The sequence below is a fragment of the Larimichthys crocea genome, chromosome XVI, assembly GCF_000972845.2.
Source record: "Larimichthys crocea isolate SSNF chromosome XVI, L_crocea_2.0, whole genome shotgun sequence".
Lineage (NCBI taxonomy): Eukaryota > Metazoa > Chordata > Actinopteri > Sciaenidae > Larimichthys > Larimichthys crocea.
The window spans coordinates 1522873-1540088 of NC_040026.1; the positions used below are offsets into that span (position 1 = coordinate 1522873).

The window sequence follows — 17216 nt, forward strand, 5'->3', positions numbered from 1 at the left end:
ATCTATTCTGAAATTAGTCACAGTGATCTTCAAACCCATGTCAGTCTAACCCAAACACACACTCACATGTACACACACACACACACACACACACACACACACACACACAGAGGAGACACAGCGAGGGTCTCACTCTGTGTTTTAACTAGACTCTTCTCTTGCCCCAGCTTGCTAAGTTCTCTGAGGACACTCTAAGCAGCTACACCGAAGTGGTTTCCTCCCAGGTATAACCTCTCGCTGTCTCGCTCCCCACCAACCCTCCTCCTTCTCCTCCTCCTCCTCCACTCGCTTGGCTTCCAACTCCACCTGAACCCCTCACCTGTCTTCACTCGCTCGCTGTCCTTGCCCCCCTTTTTGCAACTCCCTCTCTGGAACCCTTCGTACACAGCCCTCTCCCACCACCCTGCTCACGCTCAGTCTCCATCACACATTTGATTTGTTCACCGTGGAAATCTTTATGGACGTCTTCTGATCAGACCACCTCTCTGATTCTCCATGTGTTTTTTTCACTTTAATTCGAGCACTTTGCTTTGCTTTCTGTTTGAATTATTTCTTTATTTTTATTCATCTTGCACGACATTTTATTTTCCCGTCTTTGACTCTTTGGTTTTGGTCACTCTTCATCCGTGGAATATCAGTCAACACGTCTTGACCCAACACCTCCGGATGTAAGTTTACGCTCTGATGCCTCTGGTCATCTTTGACATGTTGATCCTGTCTCTTTAAAATCATTTTCTCATCTCGTGGATGCAGCTTCTGTTCACAAACCTCTCACAGATCCTGATCAAACTCAGTCATTGTCCTCCATTGTTGCCGGGCTGTAGTCGTCAAAGGACAACAAAGCGAATCACTGCTCTGTCTCTCTGAAAGCATCAGTGTTTGGCTGGCTTTGGCATTGCTCCGGATGAATACATAGCAGGTGTTAAACACAGGAAAGAGATGATCCTAAAAGGGACTTTCACCTGAGTCTGTGCCTGACCTTCCACCTCTGCTTGTCTGCCTGCATTGCATGACTGGAAATCAGCCCCAACATATGATGTTAATTCTCTGGGGTGTCCTTCCTTCTCTCCTTTGGAATCAAAGTGAAAATCATTTTGACAGTATCAGATGCTGATAAAAAACTATATTTGGCAAATCAGTTGAAAATTGACTGATACTTAAAGATAGTAGCATTTTGAATGTGTTTGGTTTGAACAAACTTTGACCTTAACTGTCCTAGACCTGACTGGATCTGACCGGATCAACATTGGTGTGTGTTACCTAAAGCAGACAGTGATCAGCACGCTCTCAGTTTGAAAACACAGACAGGAGGACCAGCATGGAAGCTGAACTATGTACTGCTGCGAGGGCAGCAACTCAACCTGTTTTAGCCACCTAAAAAAAGTTGCTGGTCTACCGCATTGACAGTGAATGGGGAAATTATCTATAAAGACCAAAACCTACTGTGAAGTTGGACATTTCAACAACACTAGACCAGCAACTCCCCTGTACTGTGAAGTCAAATGACTGCCCGTGTACTGTAGGTAACACACTGACTATGGCGAAGGGAAGGGCCAGTAGTGCTTGTCTCGGTTTGTCCCTGCTGAACCAGTCATTGTGGTTTCCATCCAAAAGAATCAAAATGTGCATGGATGTGTTTGGAGCACTCACAAAACGCTGCAGCTCGCACGCCTCGTGCCACTAGCATCGTAGTGTACCATAGAAGCTTTGTCCTTGTTCTTTCTCTGTAGACCAATCACAGAGCTGATTCAGACTGATTTGTTTTTCTGCTGATCTGTTCACAGAGTTTCCTAAATTTTCCATTTTAATAGAATTTGTATGTATTGACACACATCTCCATCCTCTGGTGTGTAGTAAAAAGCAGTTCTCTAACTGTGTGTGTGTGTGTGTGTCTGTGTGTGTCTGTGTGTGTCTGTCTGTGTGTGCAGGAGATGCTGCGGTGTGTGTGGAGACATCTGGTTGGCGTCCTGAAGGGAGAGTCTCAGACACTCTGTTACACTTCCAGCCTCTTACACACACTGGGATCTGTCACTGTGAGTATGACACAGCTCAAAGATTTGAACTGCAGATCCAGAATCTGATCAAATGTTGCACTTCTTTGGTAGATTATACTTAATGGATCCCACAACGGGGAAATTCACGAATTGTTGGTATGGTTCAAGTAGACTTACTGTAGCTCTCTATAGGAAAAGGGAAGGTTTTGATATCTGCTGTGCAGAATGACAGGACTGAGTAAGTCCGATGATCTCCATTCAGGCTTTTATTTGTCCAAGTTTTGAAATATCTCTGAGATTTCTACCTGCCCAGTACAATGGACGTACATGGAATGTTCTTTGTGGTGCTCATGGAATTGAAATAGAAAAGAATTCTACAGTAAAGAACTCCCATTCATTCATTTCTGTAAAGAAAACAAAATCAAATGTTGTAAGTTTTAGATTATCATTGAAGAAATACACAAGCATTATGAAGACCTGAACACACGCTGTAGTCACACAGCCGTCACTGTCTGCTGACAGCCAAAGAACAGTGAACAGAACAGAAAAAGTAAGCCTATTGTATCTGTATGATTGTTAAAATAAGATAAGATAATATACAGACAGAGAATTTTATAAAAAAAGTTCCTAAAAATATCTAATATCTAAAAATAATATATGTTAAAATATTCACATTTCTTCTAAATGAATCCATATCACTAGTTTGACACAGATGTCCTGCACTTCTTATCTTCACTGTTGGGGCTGATTAATAATGAATTGTACAGTTTATGCATTAAGTATAATATGAAATATCCATAAAATATGTCACTTACTCATTTTACGCAATAACAGAAAAAATGTCTCTTAAGGATTTAAGGTTTTGAAACCATCAGTTTAGTTAAAAAATGGTTAGTTTTTAAATGTTATAGTAATGTTATGGTTATGACGATGTCCATGCAGTGTCATTTTAGCATTGTAGCGGTATGTAGTGAAGCATGAGTTAAAATGGTTAACCAGAGGCAAGGAAGGACCAGCATAGTCCATAAACATAGAGGGACAGAATTCAAAACCAAATATTAAAATAGAAAAACAAACCAGAGTGTGAGAGTTCTTTTATGATGCTCAAAGCACTTTACAAAAATAAAGAGGAAGAAAAAAAAAAAAAGAAAAAAAACGACAGTCAGTTTGAACAGTCCAACATTCAATAAAAACTGTGTCCTGTTCATTCTTTCCGTCCTTAATTTGTCATAAGTAATGTCAGTCCAATCATCAGCTGTAAACATTTCTAGTTGTGGCTTCTCCGCCTTCTAAACAAATGTCTAACCTCAGGTTTAACATCCTCCAGTAGCAGGGCCCAGATATGGGCTTTGTAGTTTAAATGGACGGTCTATGCATGCATGCATGTGTAAGTTGTAAATGTTTAGCGTGTGTGTGTGTAGGTGCTGTGTTGTGTGGACAAGCAGGGTATTCTGTCGTGGCCCAATCCCAGTCCAGAGACTGTGCTGTTCTTCAGTGGACGGGTGGAGCCGCCGCACAACAGCCAGGACGATCTCCGAGACGACCTGTCTGTCAACTCCTACTGCCGAATGGAGGCCGATGATGACAGAGACGAGGCCCAGGAGGCGGAGGCTCTGCTCTGTCTCCCAGCAGAGGCCTCCACCCAGGTGGGAGAGGGTCCTGAGCCCATTGAGATGTCACATGACATCGCTCGCTCGTCCGACAATGTCCGGCTCCTGCGCTCATGCCAGCCTGCGCACACTCGCACCAAACACCATTCCGGATCCAACGTGAGCTTCAGCCACGACACTGAGGGAGGCGAGGATGACCCGACCGGAGTAAGAGCTGCATCTGAAAAAGTGTGTGAAATAACTCTGAAAGTAAGGAAGGATTGATTGATTCTTCTGTTATCATGCAGGACTTTGCGATGGGCTGCCCAGAGGCGGAGGCTGAGGACTTTGTGTGTGATTACCACCTGGAGATGTTGAGCCTGTCACAGGACCAGCAGAACCCGGCCAGCATCCAGTTCGACGACCTCTCCTGGCAGTGCCACCTGCCCTCCCTCAAGCCGCTGGGCCTCAACATCATGCTGAACCTCTGCAACGCCAGCGTCACCCAGCAGCTCTGTCGCTTCTCTGACCACCTGTCCAACCTGGCTCTGCAGGAGAGCCACGGCACCGTGCTGCCCGTCTACGTCCCCTGGGGGCTCTGCGAGCTCTCCAGACTCATCGGTGAGTGTGGAATGACGGTGATCGAGATGGCTTAGAGAAACTTTTGGCCTGGTTCGCCCCTTTAGCTGGTGTTTGTGGTCAGCTCACATGAGGGCAGAGGAATCAGACAGATCTTATTCAGACGGTCTGTGATTTCAGCCTTGAAGTTTTTCTTCAGAGGGAAAACCTGATCCGGCTCAACCCACACAGCATGAATTATGGATTAGGTTTGAGCCCTGAAGTCCTCTCCTAGACTAAATGTCTGAGCACAGGGAGCACAGTTCTCCCCCTCACATAGATTTAATGATCAAATAAGGCCACAAGATGTTGCTGTGTTGCATTAATGTGCTGCAGTGGGAGTATTTCAAAACTGCAAGTGAACTACTTTTTTTTTTTTTTTTTTTTTTTTTTTTTTTTTGAAGTCTCACTGGAGCAGAACTTTGTTTCACGGCTCAGAGAGGAATTTAATTCAACAACTTTCCCTCGATGTAAAAGCTGTTTACTCAGCGTACACTGAGTGTATTGTTTGGTGTGATTATCACCTAAGAGTCTGTTCAAAGTCCAACTGAGATGAAATTTCATATTTGGTTTCCTGCTACACACACTGCAGACATCAAACACACATCAACCTGCGCTGCTTACAGCAGACCTGCTGCACTAAAGGGATGCTTTCACATGACATGTACTCTCCTTATAATCTTTAAACCAATCAGCTATCATGTGATTATGATCTAGCTTCTGGGGGAAATGGCCAATGTTTTGGGCCATCTGGTGTAGTCAGTGGAGAGCTGGAAGATGGAGGACAGATGAGACACTAGCTGACCAAATCAAAAATCAAATCAATTTTATTTCTATAGCCCAAAGTCACAAAGTTCATTTGCCTCGGAGGGCTTTACAATCTGTACAGGGAGTGACACCCTCTGTCCTTAGACCCTCGGTTCCAGTGAGGAAAAACTTGCCCACAAAAAACCTTTAACAGGGAAAAAAGGTGGAAGAAACCTCAGGAAGAGCCACAGAGGAGGGATCCCTAGCTGATGGCTTCAGAGATGTGTTCCTCCTCTCCACACAGACCGTTGCAACTAAGCTCAGACCTGATTGGTTAATACTACTTAGAGGTTATGATTGATGACCAACTAACCTTCTCCAATCATGTTTACCTGCTTTGCACTTTACAACACCAGAAAAATCCGGCCTTACCTAATTTAACATGCTACCCACAAACTGCAGTCATCAATACTAGATTACTGTAACGTCCTCCTGACGGGCCTCCCAGCCTGCACAGTGAAACCTCTTGATGATCCAGAACTCCTCCTCTCCAACACTACCAACAACTGGACATGCTAAATCTACCCCTTTAAGAACTGACAGAACTTACTGCTGCACTAACACTTTCTTATCACACTGTACCATGATTGCTCCCTTCTCTGTAAGTCATTCTGGATAAATGACTGAATGTAAATGTACTTCTCAGACTACAAACAAACCAGAACGCCGCAGAGCCTACACATCTGCATATGCAGATATCTGTTTATAGAGATGATTTACTTTGTGACATCACAACGTGTACTTCTACTACTACTATGACATCATCACCCCGATGATTTGAGACTTTTTCATTCTGATTATAAGAGGGGATTCAAATTTCAGTACAAGATGCAATGACTCGATCTTTAACCCATGTCTTTTCTTGTGTGTGTGTCTGTGTGTGTGTGTCTGTGTGTGTGTGTCTGTGTGTCTGTGTGTCTGTGTGTCTGTGTGTCTGTGTGTCTGTGTGTCTGTGTGTCTGTGTGTCTGTGTGTCTGTGTGTCTGTGTGTCTGTGTGTCTGTGTGTCTGTGTGTCTGTGTGTCTGTGTGTCTGTGTGTCTGTGTGTCTGTGTGTGTGTGTGTGTGTGTGTGTGTGTGTGTGTGTGTGTGTGTGTGTGTGTGTGTGTGTCTGTGTGTCAGGGTTCACTCCTGGTGCGAGGGAGCTGTTTAAACAGGAGAACCACTTGGCTCTGTACCAGCTGCCATCTGGAGAGAAGACCAAGGAGTTCACTTCCCGCCGCCTGCATTACTTCACCAAACGCCAGCCTCCCATCTCCCACCTCATCTCCCTGTTTGTACGAGACTCTTCCTCCAGTGAGTCCACACACACAAAGATACACACACACACACGCACACACTATGTAAACGTAGTTTCGTCTGAGAATTATTTCGTGTTTTAATGTTGTCGACTCTGTCTGTCTCGACCTCTGACCTTTCTGCTGTAGATAACGTCCAGATGCTGTCACATGGCTCGGCCGACCTCATTCTGGAGGCCTGCACAGACTTCTGGGATGGAACAGATATCTATCCCCTCTCAGGCTCCGACAGGTGCAGCAAAGTGAAAAGATTGACAGTATTCACGTCCACTCCACGTGATCATCTTTCTCACTGTCTTCCTCTCCCGTTACAGGAAGAAGGTTCTGGATTTCTACCAGCGCGCCTGTCTGTCAGGTTACTGCTCAGCATTTGCATACAAACCCATGCAGGTATCATTGTCCACCCAGCTGAATGGGAAGTGTGTGGAGCTGGCCCCCGGTCCCTGCCTCTTCTCTGGAGTGGATCTGCCCTCCACCACCCCCATCAAACACAACTCCTGCAGGAACAGCTGGAGCTCTGATGGTGCGACTCACACATACATCGTACAGAGGCATCTCTACCACAACACGAGGAATGAGGATAATACAACATTTCTCTTTCTCCATCATGTTCACAGAGGGGATAGGTGAGGGTGTGGAGCGTGAGGACTGCGTTCAGGCTCTCAGCGGGCAGATCTTTATGGGCATGGTGTCCTCTCAGTTCCAGGCAAGGCTGGACACAGTCCGGCTCATCGATGCCCTGGTCACAGCTTGTATCCGGTTTGTTTACTTTTCCATGGAGGACGAGCTCCGCAGCAAGGTTAACACACACGCTCCTATGAACATATGATACTATGTACAAGGCTGATTTAAAAATTTACAAAGTGCTTGTAAATGAGAGTAAAACTTTGTGTGTGTGTGTGCAGGTGTTTGCAGAGAAGATGGGTTTAGAGACAGGCTGGAACTGTCACATCTCTTTGACTCCAAACGGAGACAGTCCCTGTGATGGAGCTCCATCCAGTCCGAGTCAGGGCTCGCTGCATGAAGACCTGAACCAAGGTACCTCACCTGTGTCATGTTCAATCTGTGTGTCACCGTGTACAGCAACAAAGAGCTCCTCATCTCTGAGTGAGACAAGGATGAAGAATGCGTGGAATACATTTTGATCCTTTATTAAACTGATCAGTCTGAAAATGTTACAGGAGTACAAAGCTAAAACTGTGGAGTACTTTAAAGTTATCACGTATAGACACGCCCACAGCAACACCTCAGCTCCTCCCACCCCTCCACCACCGCACAACCCTGCTACGACCGGCCGCAAAGCCTGATCCTGTCTGAATGCACGCTAACATTGATCACAGTACTCATGTATAGAGTTCATGCAGCCACATAAATTGTAAATCAGATGATCATGTCATCAAATCTAACGAACAGAGGCTGGGGTGACAGATAAGAATCCAAAGATGTTTGCTTACACGTTCTCATCAGCTCTGTGTTTCTCACATTCAGGTGGACGTTCCTTAAATCTGTGAATCTGTAAAGCTCGTTCCAAAAATGTACGAGTCATTTTTAGAGTGTCTCTAACTTCAGACCGCTCTTTTCACATCACTGCACAGATTCTCGGGATGAAGCAGAAGGTCCACTGCTGCTAGAGGAGGAAGCCCACTCTGACCTGGCCAGCTTCCAGCCCACAGACAGCGACGTGCCCAGCTTTCTGGAGGACTGCAACAGGGTAACACAATGTACTTTAAAAACCAGTGAAGCCACTGCTCAGTCCTCCTACAATGAACATTTGTTTTCACGGTTCCTGTTTTTCTCTCTCAGGCCAAGCTACCTCGTGGTATCCACCAGGTTCGTCCTCATTTGAAGAACATTGATAATGTGCCTCTTTTGGTGCCACTCTTCACTGACTGCACCCCGGACAGTGAGTCTTTTTTATCGGTTTTCTATTTTCAGTCAGCCTCCGTCTGTGTCTTTTCAAGCTGTGTCCTCTTTCTCCACCGTGTTCATCTGCTCAAAGTCAGCTCATGAAACAACAAGCAAGGACAGAAATGATGACTTGAGTTTGTTTACTAATACTAGCTTTAAAAGTAATATATTTCTCTCCACAGCCATGTGTGAGATGATGAAGATCATGCAGGAGAACAGGGAGGTGACGTGCTGTCTGGGAAGCTCCGCCAATTTCCGCAACAGCCGTCTGTTTCTGCAGAGTGACGTCAGGTATGCACGTTATGACAGCAGAACATTTACATGTGGGAGAGACTCAGAAATGGGCTATTAAAAACAGAACTCTATATTAATATACCTGCATATATTTATGGAATCTTCCTCTAGCGGTGTCGAGCCACACAGACCGTTTTGGCTTCATTGATTCAGATCTCATTGCTTCATCGTCTCCATATCAGAGTAGAATTATCTTGATTGGTTCATCTGTGACCTTCCTTCTGCAGCATTGCTCTGGACCCTCTGTACCCGTCTCAGTGTTCGTGGGAGACGTTCGGCTACGCCACCGGAGGAGGATTTAACGAAGAGGTTGAAGGTCTGTCCCCTCTGAGGCTCTCTGGACAGCTCAACAGTCTGGGCTGCTCCGTCACCTTCCACCAAGGAGAGAGTGTCAGCATGGTCAAGCTCATAGAGCAGGTCAGACACACACACACACACACACACACACACACACACACACACACTGGGTAAGAGGTGGTGTCCTCAGCACATTTGTGAATTAATATACCTTCTGTGAATCTGTTCCAGGCACGACACACAACATACGGCATCCGCAAGTGCTTTCTCTTCCTGCTGCAGTGTCAGCTCAGTCTGGTCATCATCCAGGTGAGACGTTTGGACGGTTCTGCTGCAGTCGGCTGGATTTCTATTCTGAGTCTTATTCTTCTGCAACATGGAGAAATTTCTGATATTGAATAGATAAATAAAGTGCTCTGCTGTCTGTCTGCAGTTCTTAGCCTGCCTGGCTCAGCTTCCTCCACCCATGAACACCACTGACATCCTCTGGCTGTCCTGCTTCAGCTGCCCACTGCTAAGGTGCACACACACACACACACACACACACACACACATTAAAACACTCTAAAGTTGTACTGTGGTCTTGTGCACGGTCTTGTCATGCTGATGCTCTGTTTGTGTTGTGTCGACAGTGTGTCACTTTTGGGGAAGCCACCAGACAGTTCAGTCATGTCCGTTGCCACGGGGAAAAACTTAGACGCAATTCCGAGGAAGGTATGATCACACATCAGTCACATCCTTAAAATCTGCTCATCTGTGAGCTTCAGTGGATTATTACTGTGACAGCTCTGAGAAACATTCTTACATTGTATTGGAGAAGTTTGTTTTCAGGACTTTCTGACAGAATGCTGCTGTTTGTGTCCCGCCTGAAAGCAAAGTCAACATTGGCTTGTTATTTTAACTCAGATCGTTCCTTAACCTAACCAAGTAGTGTTTGTGCCTAAGGCTGGATTCAGACAGGATCCAGTGCTCCCGCGATTGTTTCAGCACCGGTGGTCCGCACCGCGCGGGGGGTGACAGTGAAAAACTGTGCCGGCGTGTGGGGGAGAGGTTGATCCAGATCCAACTTTTGGGAAAATGGAGCCTGACGTCACACTCGTTCTGCTTTCGGCTAACCATGGAGGAGAGATCGATCGATACAGTCTACACTTATCCCAAAACCTACAATCTGTCAGTGAAGGAGTACAAGGTTTTCAACTGTGCTGCTGCTGCTTTTAGCTGCACTACTGCCACCTTCTGGTTTTGGGTGGTAATGTCACCAAAATTACATCACACAACGAGCCAGATAGCGACACCCACTCCACTGCACAACCCCACCACCGCTCGCCGGAACACCTGATCCTGTCTGAATGCATGCTGACACTAAGCTGAAAATAATAAGTCAACAGAGTCTAAAAACAAGGACACAAACTATGTTCTCCTGAAGTGCAGCTGATAAATGAAACAGTATTAAAGTTCATCATCAAACTTCACTTCATCAGTAGAAGAGGAATCATGTTAATGTAAAAGACAACAAGGAGTTTGAGTGGAGGTTAATGAGGAGGCTGGAAACATGTAAAATCACAGTCATGTTGTCTTCTCTGACCAGACCCAGAACTACTTCCTTGGCTGTTTCCTGTTGAAGTTCGGCCTGACAGTGTGTGCCTACCTGCTGGCCTTCGGGTTCACCCTGCAGGAGGTCTGCAGGAGCATCACCTTAGCTGACAACACCACTGTCTCCTGCCTCTCCAGTGTATTTCTGTGTAACTGCAGCTCTGCCGATGGCGCTCCTATTTGGTTCAATGAGCTGTCAAATGGCCTGCTGCTGACTCAGAAGGTCATGGCAGGGTTCCTCGCCTTACACACAGGTAGGACATCACTCACACACAGGCAGCATGAACTATGCTCACACTCATCAGGTCTTTGGATCATGATTCAAAACAAATTCTTCTGTTTGTCTTTCTCTCTTTGTCAGTGGTGATCTCGCTCAGCTACGTGCACCGCTCTCAGCCTCTGTGGAGAAAGAGCCCCTTCAGCAATACCTGGTGGTGTCTCACTGTACCTGTGGTGTAAGTGATGTTTTGCTGCTGCTGAGTTCATCTCTGCTGATATCATATCATTGACATTACTACAGCTGTCTCACTTTCTTGCAAAACATCATGTTCACATTTGAAAGTTCACTCAAGGAGTTAAAGGAGTCACTAACTAGCCGTTAGTGTCATTTTGGGCTGTTGGCACCATTAGTAGAGTAGCGCAATACTGCTAGCCGTTCTTCAGTGTGATGAAGAAAATATCAGAGCCTCACCTGAGCTTTGCTCTTTCATAACCTCCAGGGTGGTTCTGGTTCTGGAATATGTTCATGAGCCTGTTAGTGATGTCACTCGGGGCTTAAAATCTGGACAGCGTGTTCAAAGACAAGCCACAAGAGACAGTGTGGCTTTAGCAAATCAAGCAATAGTATATTATATATATTATTAGAAGAGCTGAGAAAGTGATTTTTCCATAATATGTCCCCTTTAAACCAGTTTTTAGAATCCTCTGCCTGGTTCCAAACAGAACCTTGGCTGTGTCCAGCTCAGTTGTGCACTGTTTATCATTCATTATGTAGACCGAGGCAGCCTGTTTCATAATGAACTGAAAATATTTTTCCCTCTCTGGTGGAGCTATGTCATTGTGCCACTGAAGAGGATACAACAAATGGTGGAAAGCAGCTCAGAAACCTAATATACAATCTGTAGTTATACAGTATAACACTGTATGAAAAATAAGCGGCCACAGTTATCCCCAGTGGTTTTGTAGGAAGCACATCTCTTATGTGCTCAGTCTGGATTCGTACTCGATGCGAGGCGTTAAAGGCAGTCCTGTTATGATTCATGGCTCTGTGTCAGATTTCACCCGGTGATAGCACCACCACAACACTAGATGGATGTACGATACGTGATCCGAATGTATCGTGTTTTCATTCTATTCCCCACAGTAACTGTATTTACTTGTCATTTGTCATTCACTTTGCGATATAGAGTGATGTACTCGTAAAGGTGGAGTAATCCAAGAAGCCTCCATTTCATCGTCTCATTACTGAACAGAAGAACTCAAATAACTCAAGCTTTTTTTAAAGGTCAATTTCTTTGCAGGAATTAAATATAATATTTATGAGTGTTTTTGTTGGTATACAATGACCAGAATACATGAATCATTGTATTTTTGTTGTCTTAAAATGAGCGAGTCCTCTTCCATAAAGTACGCCATTTTTGTACAGTAGCCCAGAACAGACACACTCTGATCTAGATGTGGCCTTTATGAATTGATGTGAATTTTTTTTTTGTTTTTCCTACATGTTTGGAATGAGAGGGTGAAGCGTGGGAGAGTAATTATTTGGTTGCAATCTGAAATGTCACTGCTAGGTGCCACTAGCCACCAGCCTCCAACAAAAAACTTCAACTTGTGTCAACACACTGTTTGCCAACATTAGATCACTTTGTAACATGAATTTATTAGAATGACATGTTCTCTCTGCTCACGTTCCTTTCTACATTATAACCCTCACCCTCTCCTCTCCAGTCTGCTCAGCCAGATTGTTCAGGCCACCGTGGATTACCAGTTATGGCGTCACCAGGGCAGCCCGCTGACCTTTAATCTGGGTGACATTCCCCTGCTGGCCTGGCTGCTGGTGTCGGTGTCCCTGCTGCTGGTGGTGGTGGTCAACGAAGTGGTGAAGCTTCACGAGATACGGTAAGAAATCTTCAGTGACAGATGAACAGTGATGGAAAGGAGGAATATTGCAAATAAGTTGAACCATTAAGTCAGTGACTTGGACTCATGGGAGATTTTTGAGCAACAAACAGCAGAAAGAAAAGAAGATTGTATTCCTGTCTTGATCATGATCTCTCATTTGAACTCTTCTGTCCACCCCAGGGTGCGAGTTCGCTACCAGAAGAGGCAGAAGCTGCAGTTTGAAACAAAGCTGGGGATGAACTCTCCATTCTGATGCGTTCCCCATGAGGACGCTCGTGTCGCAGCAGTACTGGGAAACCAGGGAAGGGCAGGACGCAAACACTGTAGAACCCTCAGTTAACCCTTCAGCCCAAGAGCACTGCAGCAATCAGGTGGAGCAGATATCAACCAAATGTCAGGGTGGGGGATTTATGCCACACATATTGAAGCTCCTGGTCTGTTTTCTAAAACCAGCTGATATTGTTATGGTTATCTGAAGGGCAGGAACAGGAAAAATTCCAAAGCATTCATTTCCATTCAATAGAAAAGAGCCAAAAATAGGCAACTATTTATTGTCTGGTTTTAGTTTTAAAGGCATGAGGAATGTTTTCTGAAGAGGTTTATGCTTCCTCACTTTCACTTCTGTTCTCCATCTCTGAGAGATTTGCATGCATGGTCACTCTTGTTTCCGGGAATGATCCAGGTCCCAAACAATCCACCAAAAACTGCTTCACGTTCAAAGGAGGTTTCTGTGAAGTTTATTTTAATGTCAACCAGTGAGACACTGAAATGTGTCATATCATCACTCCAGTCCAGCCTTTACTCAGTTCAACGTAACATCAGTGTGTCGTCATTCAGAGTAAAAACACATAGGAAAAAAAGGTAGTCTGTAACTATTGAGCCCCAAATGTTCCACTATTAAATATATTCATAGTTCATCATTCAGACATATGAAGAAGCAATAATTTGTGAAATAGTTGAATGAATTAAGTCTGTTGTTCTCTCATAATCACTCATTTTTATTTCATGATGCTGTGTTTCCTGACAGTGGTGATGTCACCGCCCTCTCACCTTTCAGCCAATCACATACCACTTTGCCTCCTAAGCTAACAAGCTTAACAATGGCTGCCAGACTTAGCCAGTTAGCCCCCGTTAGCTAGAATAACAATCTCAACATATATTGAAACTTAAAGTTTCTTAAATTAAATAAAGAGTTAAACTCAGTACACAGACACAGAAAGCTGTACTTTCTGCCTACTTACCTGCCTAGCTTGCTAACTAGCTAGTTGAGGTTATGCCCTTGGTTCAGTACTCAGCATCACAGTGAACAGCTAACAGCAGCTAACGTCAGCTATCTGAAGTTCCTCAAAGTAAAAAACAACTCTGCAAAGAGCAAAGAGATGGACAGTCTTTCTCTATGCTCACTAAAAACAACAAGGAGATAGGTAACACTGCTAACGCTGGCTCTTCACTTTGATGCTGAAGCCGGATAGCTAGTTAGCCAGGTTAGCTTGTTAGCATTAGCAGCTTTTTTTAAGCTTCAAGGCTAAAGAGGTTTAGTATCTGATTTTATTTACAACAGCAGCATCTAGTTGGTTATTTCATTATTACTTTGACGTTGTTGTTCCTGTGGCTAACAGGAGCTAACTGGCTACATGTGGTAGTTGTTCAACTTGCTAGCTTAAGAAAAGTAAGGGGTACATAGAAGGTAAAAAAAAGAGAGACAACAACACTATCATGAAATAAAAATGCCATTATAGAATTAAAAACAGACTTTTGAAACATTTCTATAATAAAATACAAAATGATTTCCAATGAAACTCTAATAATCAGGTCAGTTATTTCACAAATTGTTGGTTCATTTATATATAGTACACAGTATATTCATATGATTACTTAGATTCTGTGTTTTTAGTGTTTAATATTGAACACTTTGGGCCTCCTTATGTAACAATATGTTTGGTCATTGCTTGACATGTACAGAATAGAGTGGAACACTACCTCTGAAAAAATGTGACAAAGAAGCTTCTCTGAGCTCTCTCTCTGAACCGCTCTGTTGTTCAGCCTTTGAGCCACATTTTAATCTTCACTGTGGTCGCCTGCAAGACAAAGTTCTCTATTATTTTCTTGTGTTTTGCAACAAATGTTCTTTACAGTTACTCAATTCCAGAGCTAAGCCGAGGTCAGACCTGCTGTAACACCATAAGGGCCGAAGATTAAGGATTAAATTGGATCAGTCACGATTTCTACGCACATATCTACACTTAGATATACACGATACACATTTATCTAACTGAAGGATGTGCTGGTATTGCTGCTTTGAACCCACGCAGCTGGCTGTGCAGTGATCTTAGCAAGTCCCTCCCTGAGTGATGGATTTCTGTATATATATATTCAGAAATATACAGAAATAATACAGAAATATATATATATAAATATAACAATGTTTATTCTGGTGTACCAGAGTCTTCTGAAAGGTGCTTCATCATTCAGTTGCCTTCCTCCTCAGTCTGTCTGTGTGTTTTAGCTCTCAACACCTGGATGGACAGGAGCTCAGGATACTGTTTAGTTTTAAACTATAAAGAATGAATAGCTGAGTAGATTTTCACCTGCAGATGTGTCACCATCACCCCAGATTTCATATTTGATCTGCTGACCAGCATATTCCAGAGATCACCTTTACGTGTCCCCATAAGTTCCTACAGTGAACGTGCAGCATTACTTCCGTCAGACCAGCTCGCTGTGGTTCTGTTATTATTTCAGATGGATGTGGTTTTAATATTGCTGCAGAATTGAAGTGGTATGATGGTATTTAGTGGTCATACTTACTGGTCCCTGAGCCCCAAGTGATCAGTTTCTCTATTTCTTTTCCAGAAAATGTATTATATCTCCTTATATATAGATAATCATTGTGATATAAAATGATATTTACTGTAACATAGGATTTTATTTTATTTTTTAAATCTTTTCCTCTGAAAGAACTTTTATCTCTTTTATCCATATTGTCCAATCAAATGACCAAAAACTGATGGACACAGTCATCCCGGGGCTTTTAGGGAACCTGAACCTTCTGAGGTTTGTTGGTGGTCCAGCCTTGATTCTCGCCCACTTGTAGTCTTAATCTAAAGATGGCATCAAACATGGCATCTGGGGTTTGACCTCAGGTCTGTAGCCACCATCGAAGACACTGAGGTCGCAGTCTGATTCCAGACTTCATGTATAAAAATTTGACTAATTTAAGGCCATCAGGAACAAAATGAATCAGTAATTTAACATTACACGGAGAAACCAAAATCTAAATGAGATTTGCAATCTAAGTTTTACAGACAACTGAAATGAAGTTAACAGCAATATTGAAAGAATTACAATGTTTTATTTTGTATATTTTTGGGGTGGGGTTGGGACTTGACCTCAGTATCTTTTATATTGTGGCTACGGCCCTGTTTGACCTGTGCTTGCTTTTATGTGTGCCTGTTTTAGTTTGTAGCTACACATTTTCAGTTTAAAGTGAAGGTGTGTGTGAACAAAGCAAAGCTGTCCTCTGGTTTACAGAACCAAAGCACTCGTGACAAAACGATCGGCATGAAACTACTGAAGGTTTTTTGACAATGCAAGAGAAGGATTTTTATTTTGAGTCGGCCCTCTTTTATATCATGACAAACATATGGAATATGCTGCATGAATACGATCCAGTGAATGCTCTGTCTTGATCAGTGTACATGTTATCTATTGTTCTACTGTTTAGTTCACGACACAAACGGACTCCATTGAGCATGGATTCATCCCGTGTGTTACGCAACCTGCAGAGTCGATAACATTATCTATCACACACATGCTCGGAGCTGAAACCTCTGCCAGTTGATTTATAGGGTGTGGGTGGGGGGGTGATGGACTATGATGTAGTTGTTCACAAGAAACATAAATGTATATTTTGTATTTTTTAAAGCGTCTATGTTCAGGACTTTTGACAAATCTGTTTGTGTATTGATTATGTCATGTTAATAAATATGCTCTTTTATTTATGAGATGGTCGTGTTCAGAGTTTGTTGCACACAAAAGTTTAACACAGTAACCAGAGGAAGAAAAATCTATTTCTTTTAGGTAGAAAAGGTACAAATGTGTGTCACAGTAAAACATGAGGTCCTGATTCAGTTCTGTTTGACCTCCAGACGTCCTGAATCCACTCCACAGTCCCACCTAAAGTGAATCTGGTTCTGCTCTCATGCTCTTAATATTTGATCTTGATTTTATTCTTGCATTTTCATTAAAAAAAGTCCCTCAGTTCTTTATTGGTTTTTACATTGCACAGCGTCAACAATTCTATATAAATGTATAGAGAAAACCTCTATGCTGCTGTTGTTATTTCTGTTCCCTCGTACAAAGCCAGCCATCAGCCTGTCAGCGATCCCTCTAAAGTGATACACCAGATAGAATTGACTTAAGTTTCACATAATATAGAAAACACACTGTACAGAGTAAATTAAACCCAGAAAATGAGCCAAGCAAACAGCTGATGAATGACGTCCTCTTCAATAAGACGTGTGTGTAAGCCCATGTAGTATTGTGTAAAAGGGATCCAGGTCTTCATGAACTCTTATGTGTATTTGTTATGTGTGTTTCATTTTTTCTAACTTTTAAGAAATACACAAAAGTTGATTTTATTTATTCAGAAATGAATGACTCATGCAGCCGTGATCCCTGAAACTTCATAGTATACATTT

The 17216-nt window shown here is 43.3% G+C and overlaps 1 protein-coding gene across 4 annotated transcripts in view; it reads left to right on the forward strand.

Annotated features, from left to right (window-relative positions):
• Window positions 1-16517, forward strand: part of tmem94 (transmembrane protein 94) — a 30694-nt gene extending 14177 nt beyond the window's left edge. For 2 of the 4 annotated variants that reach the window (XM_019271320.2, XM_027289287.1), the window contains exons 11-30: window positions 168-224; window positions 1929-2033; window positions 3416-3811; window positions 3892-4204; window positions 6128-6301; window positions 6433-6535; window positions 6618-6826; window positions 6921-7102; window positions 7209-7341; window positions 7899-8014; window positions 8107-8206; window positions 8394-8502; window positions 8733-8922; window positions 9034-9111; window positions 9236-9321; window positions 9435-9516; window positions 10391-10649; window positions 10757-10850; window positions 12343-12513; window positions 12697-12769. In XM_019271320.2, coding sequence (XP_019126865.1) covers window positions 168-224; window positions 1929-2033; window positions 3416-3811; window positions 3892-4204; window positions 6128-6301; window positions 6433-6535; window positions 6618-6826; window positions 6921-7102; window positions 7209-7341; window positions 7899-8014; window positions 8107-8206; window positions 8394-8502; window positions 8733-8922; window positions 9034-9111; window positions 9236-9321; window positions 9435-9516; window positions 10391-10649; window positions 10757-10850; window positions 12343-12513; window positions 12697-12769 — 3030 coding nt within the window. Of the gene's footprint in view, window positions 1-167; window positions 225-1928; window positions 2034-3415; window positions 3812-3891; window positions 4205-6127; window positions 6302-6432; window positions 6536-6617; window positions 6827-6920; window positions 7103-7208; window positions 7342-7898; window positions 8015-8106; window positions 8207-8393; window positions 8503-8732; window positions 8923-9033; window positions 9112-9235; window positions 9322-9434; window positions 9517-10390; window positions 10650-10756; window positions 10851-12342; window positions 12514-12696 lie in introns of all 4 variants that reach the window. The other 2 variants (XM_010743760.3, XM_027289288.1) reach the window with 2 other exon arrangements.
• The last annotated feature ends 699 nt before the right edge of the window (window positions 16518-17216 follow it).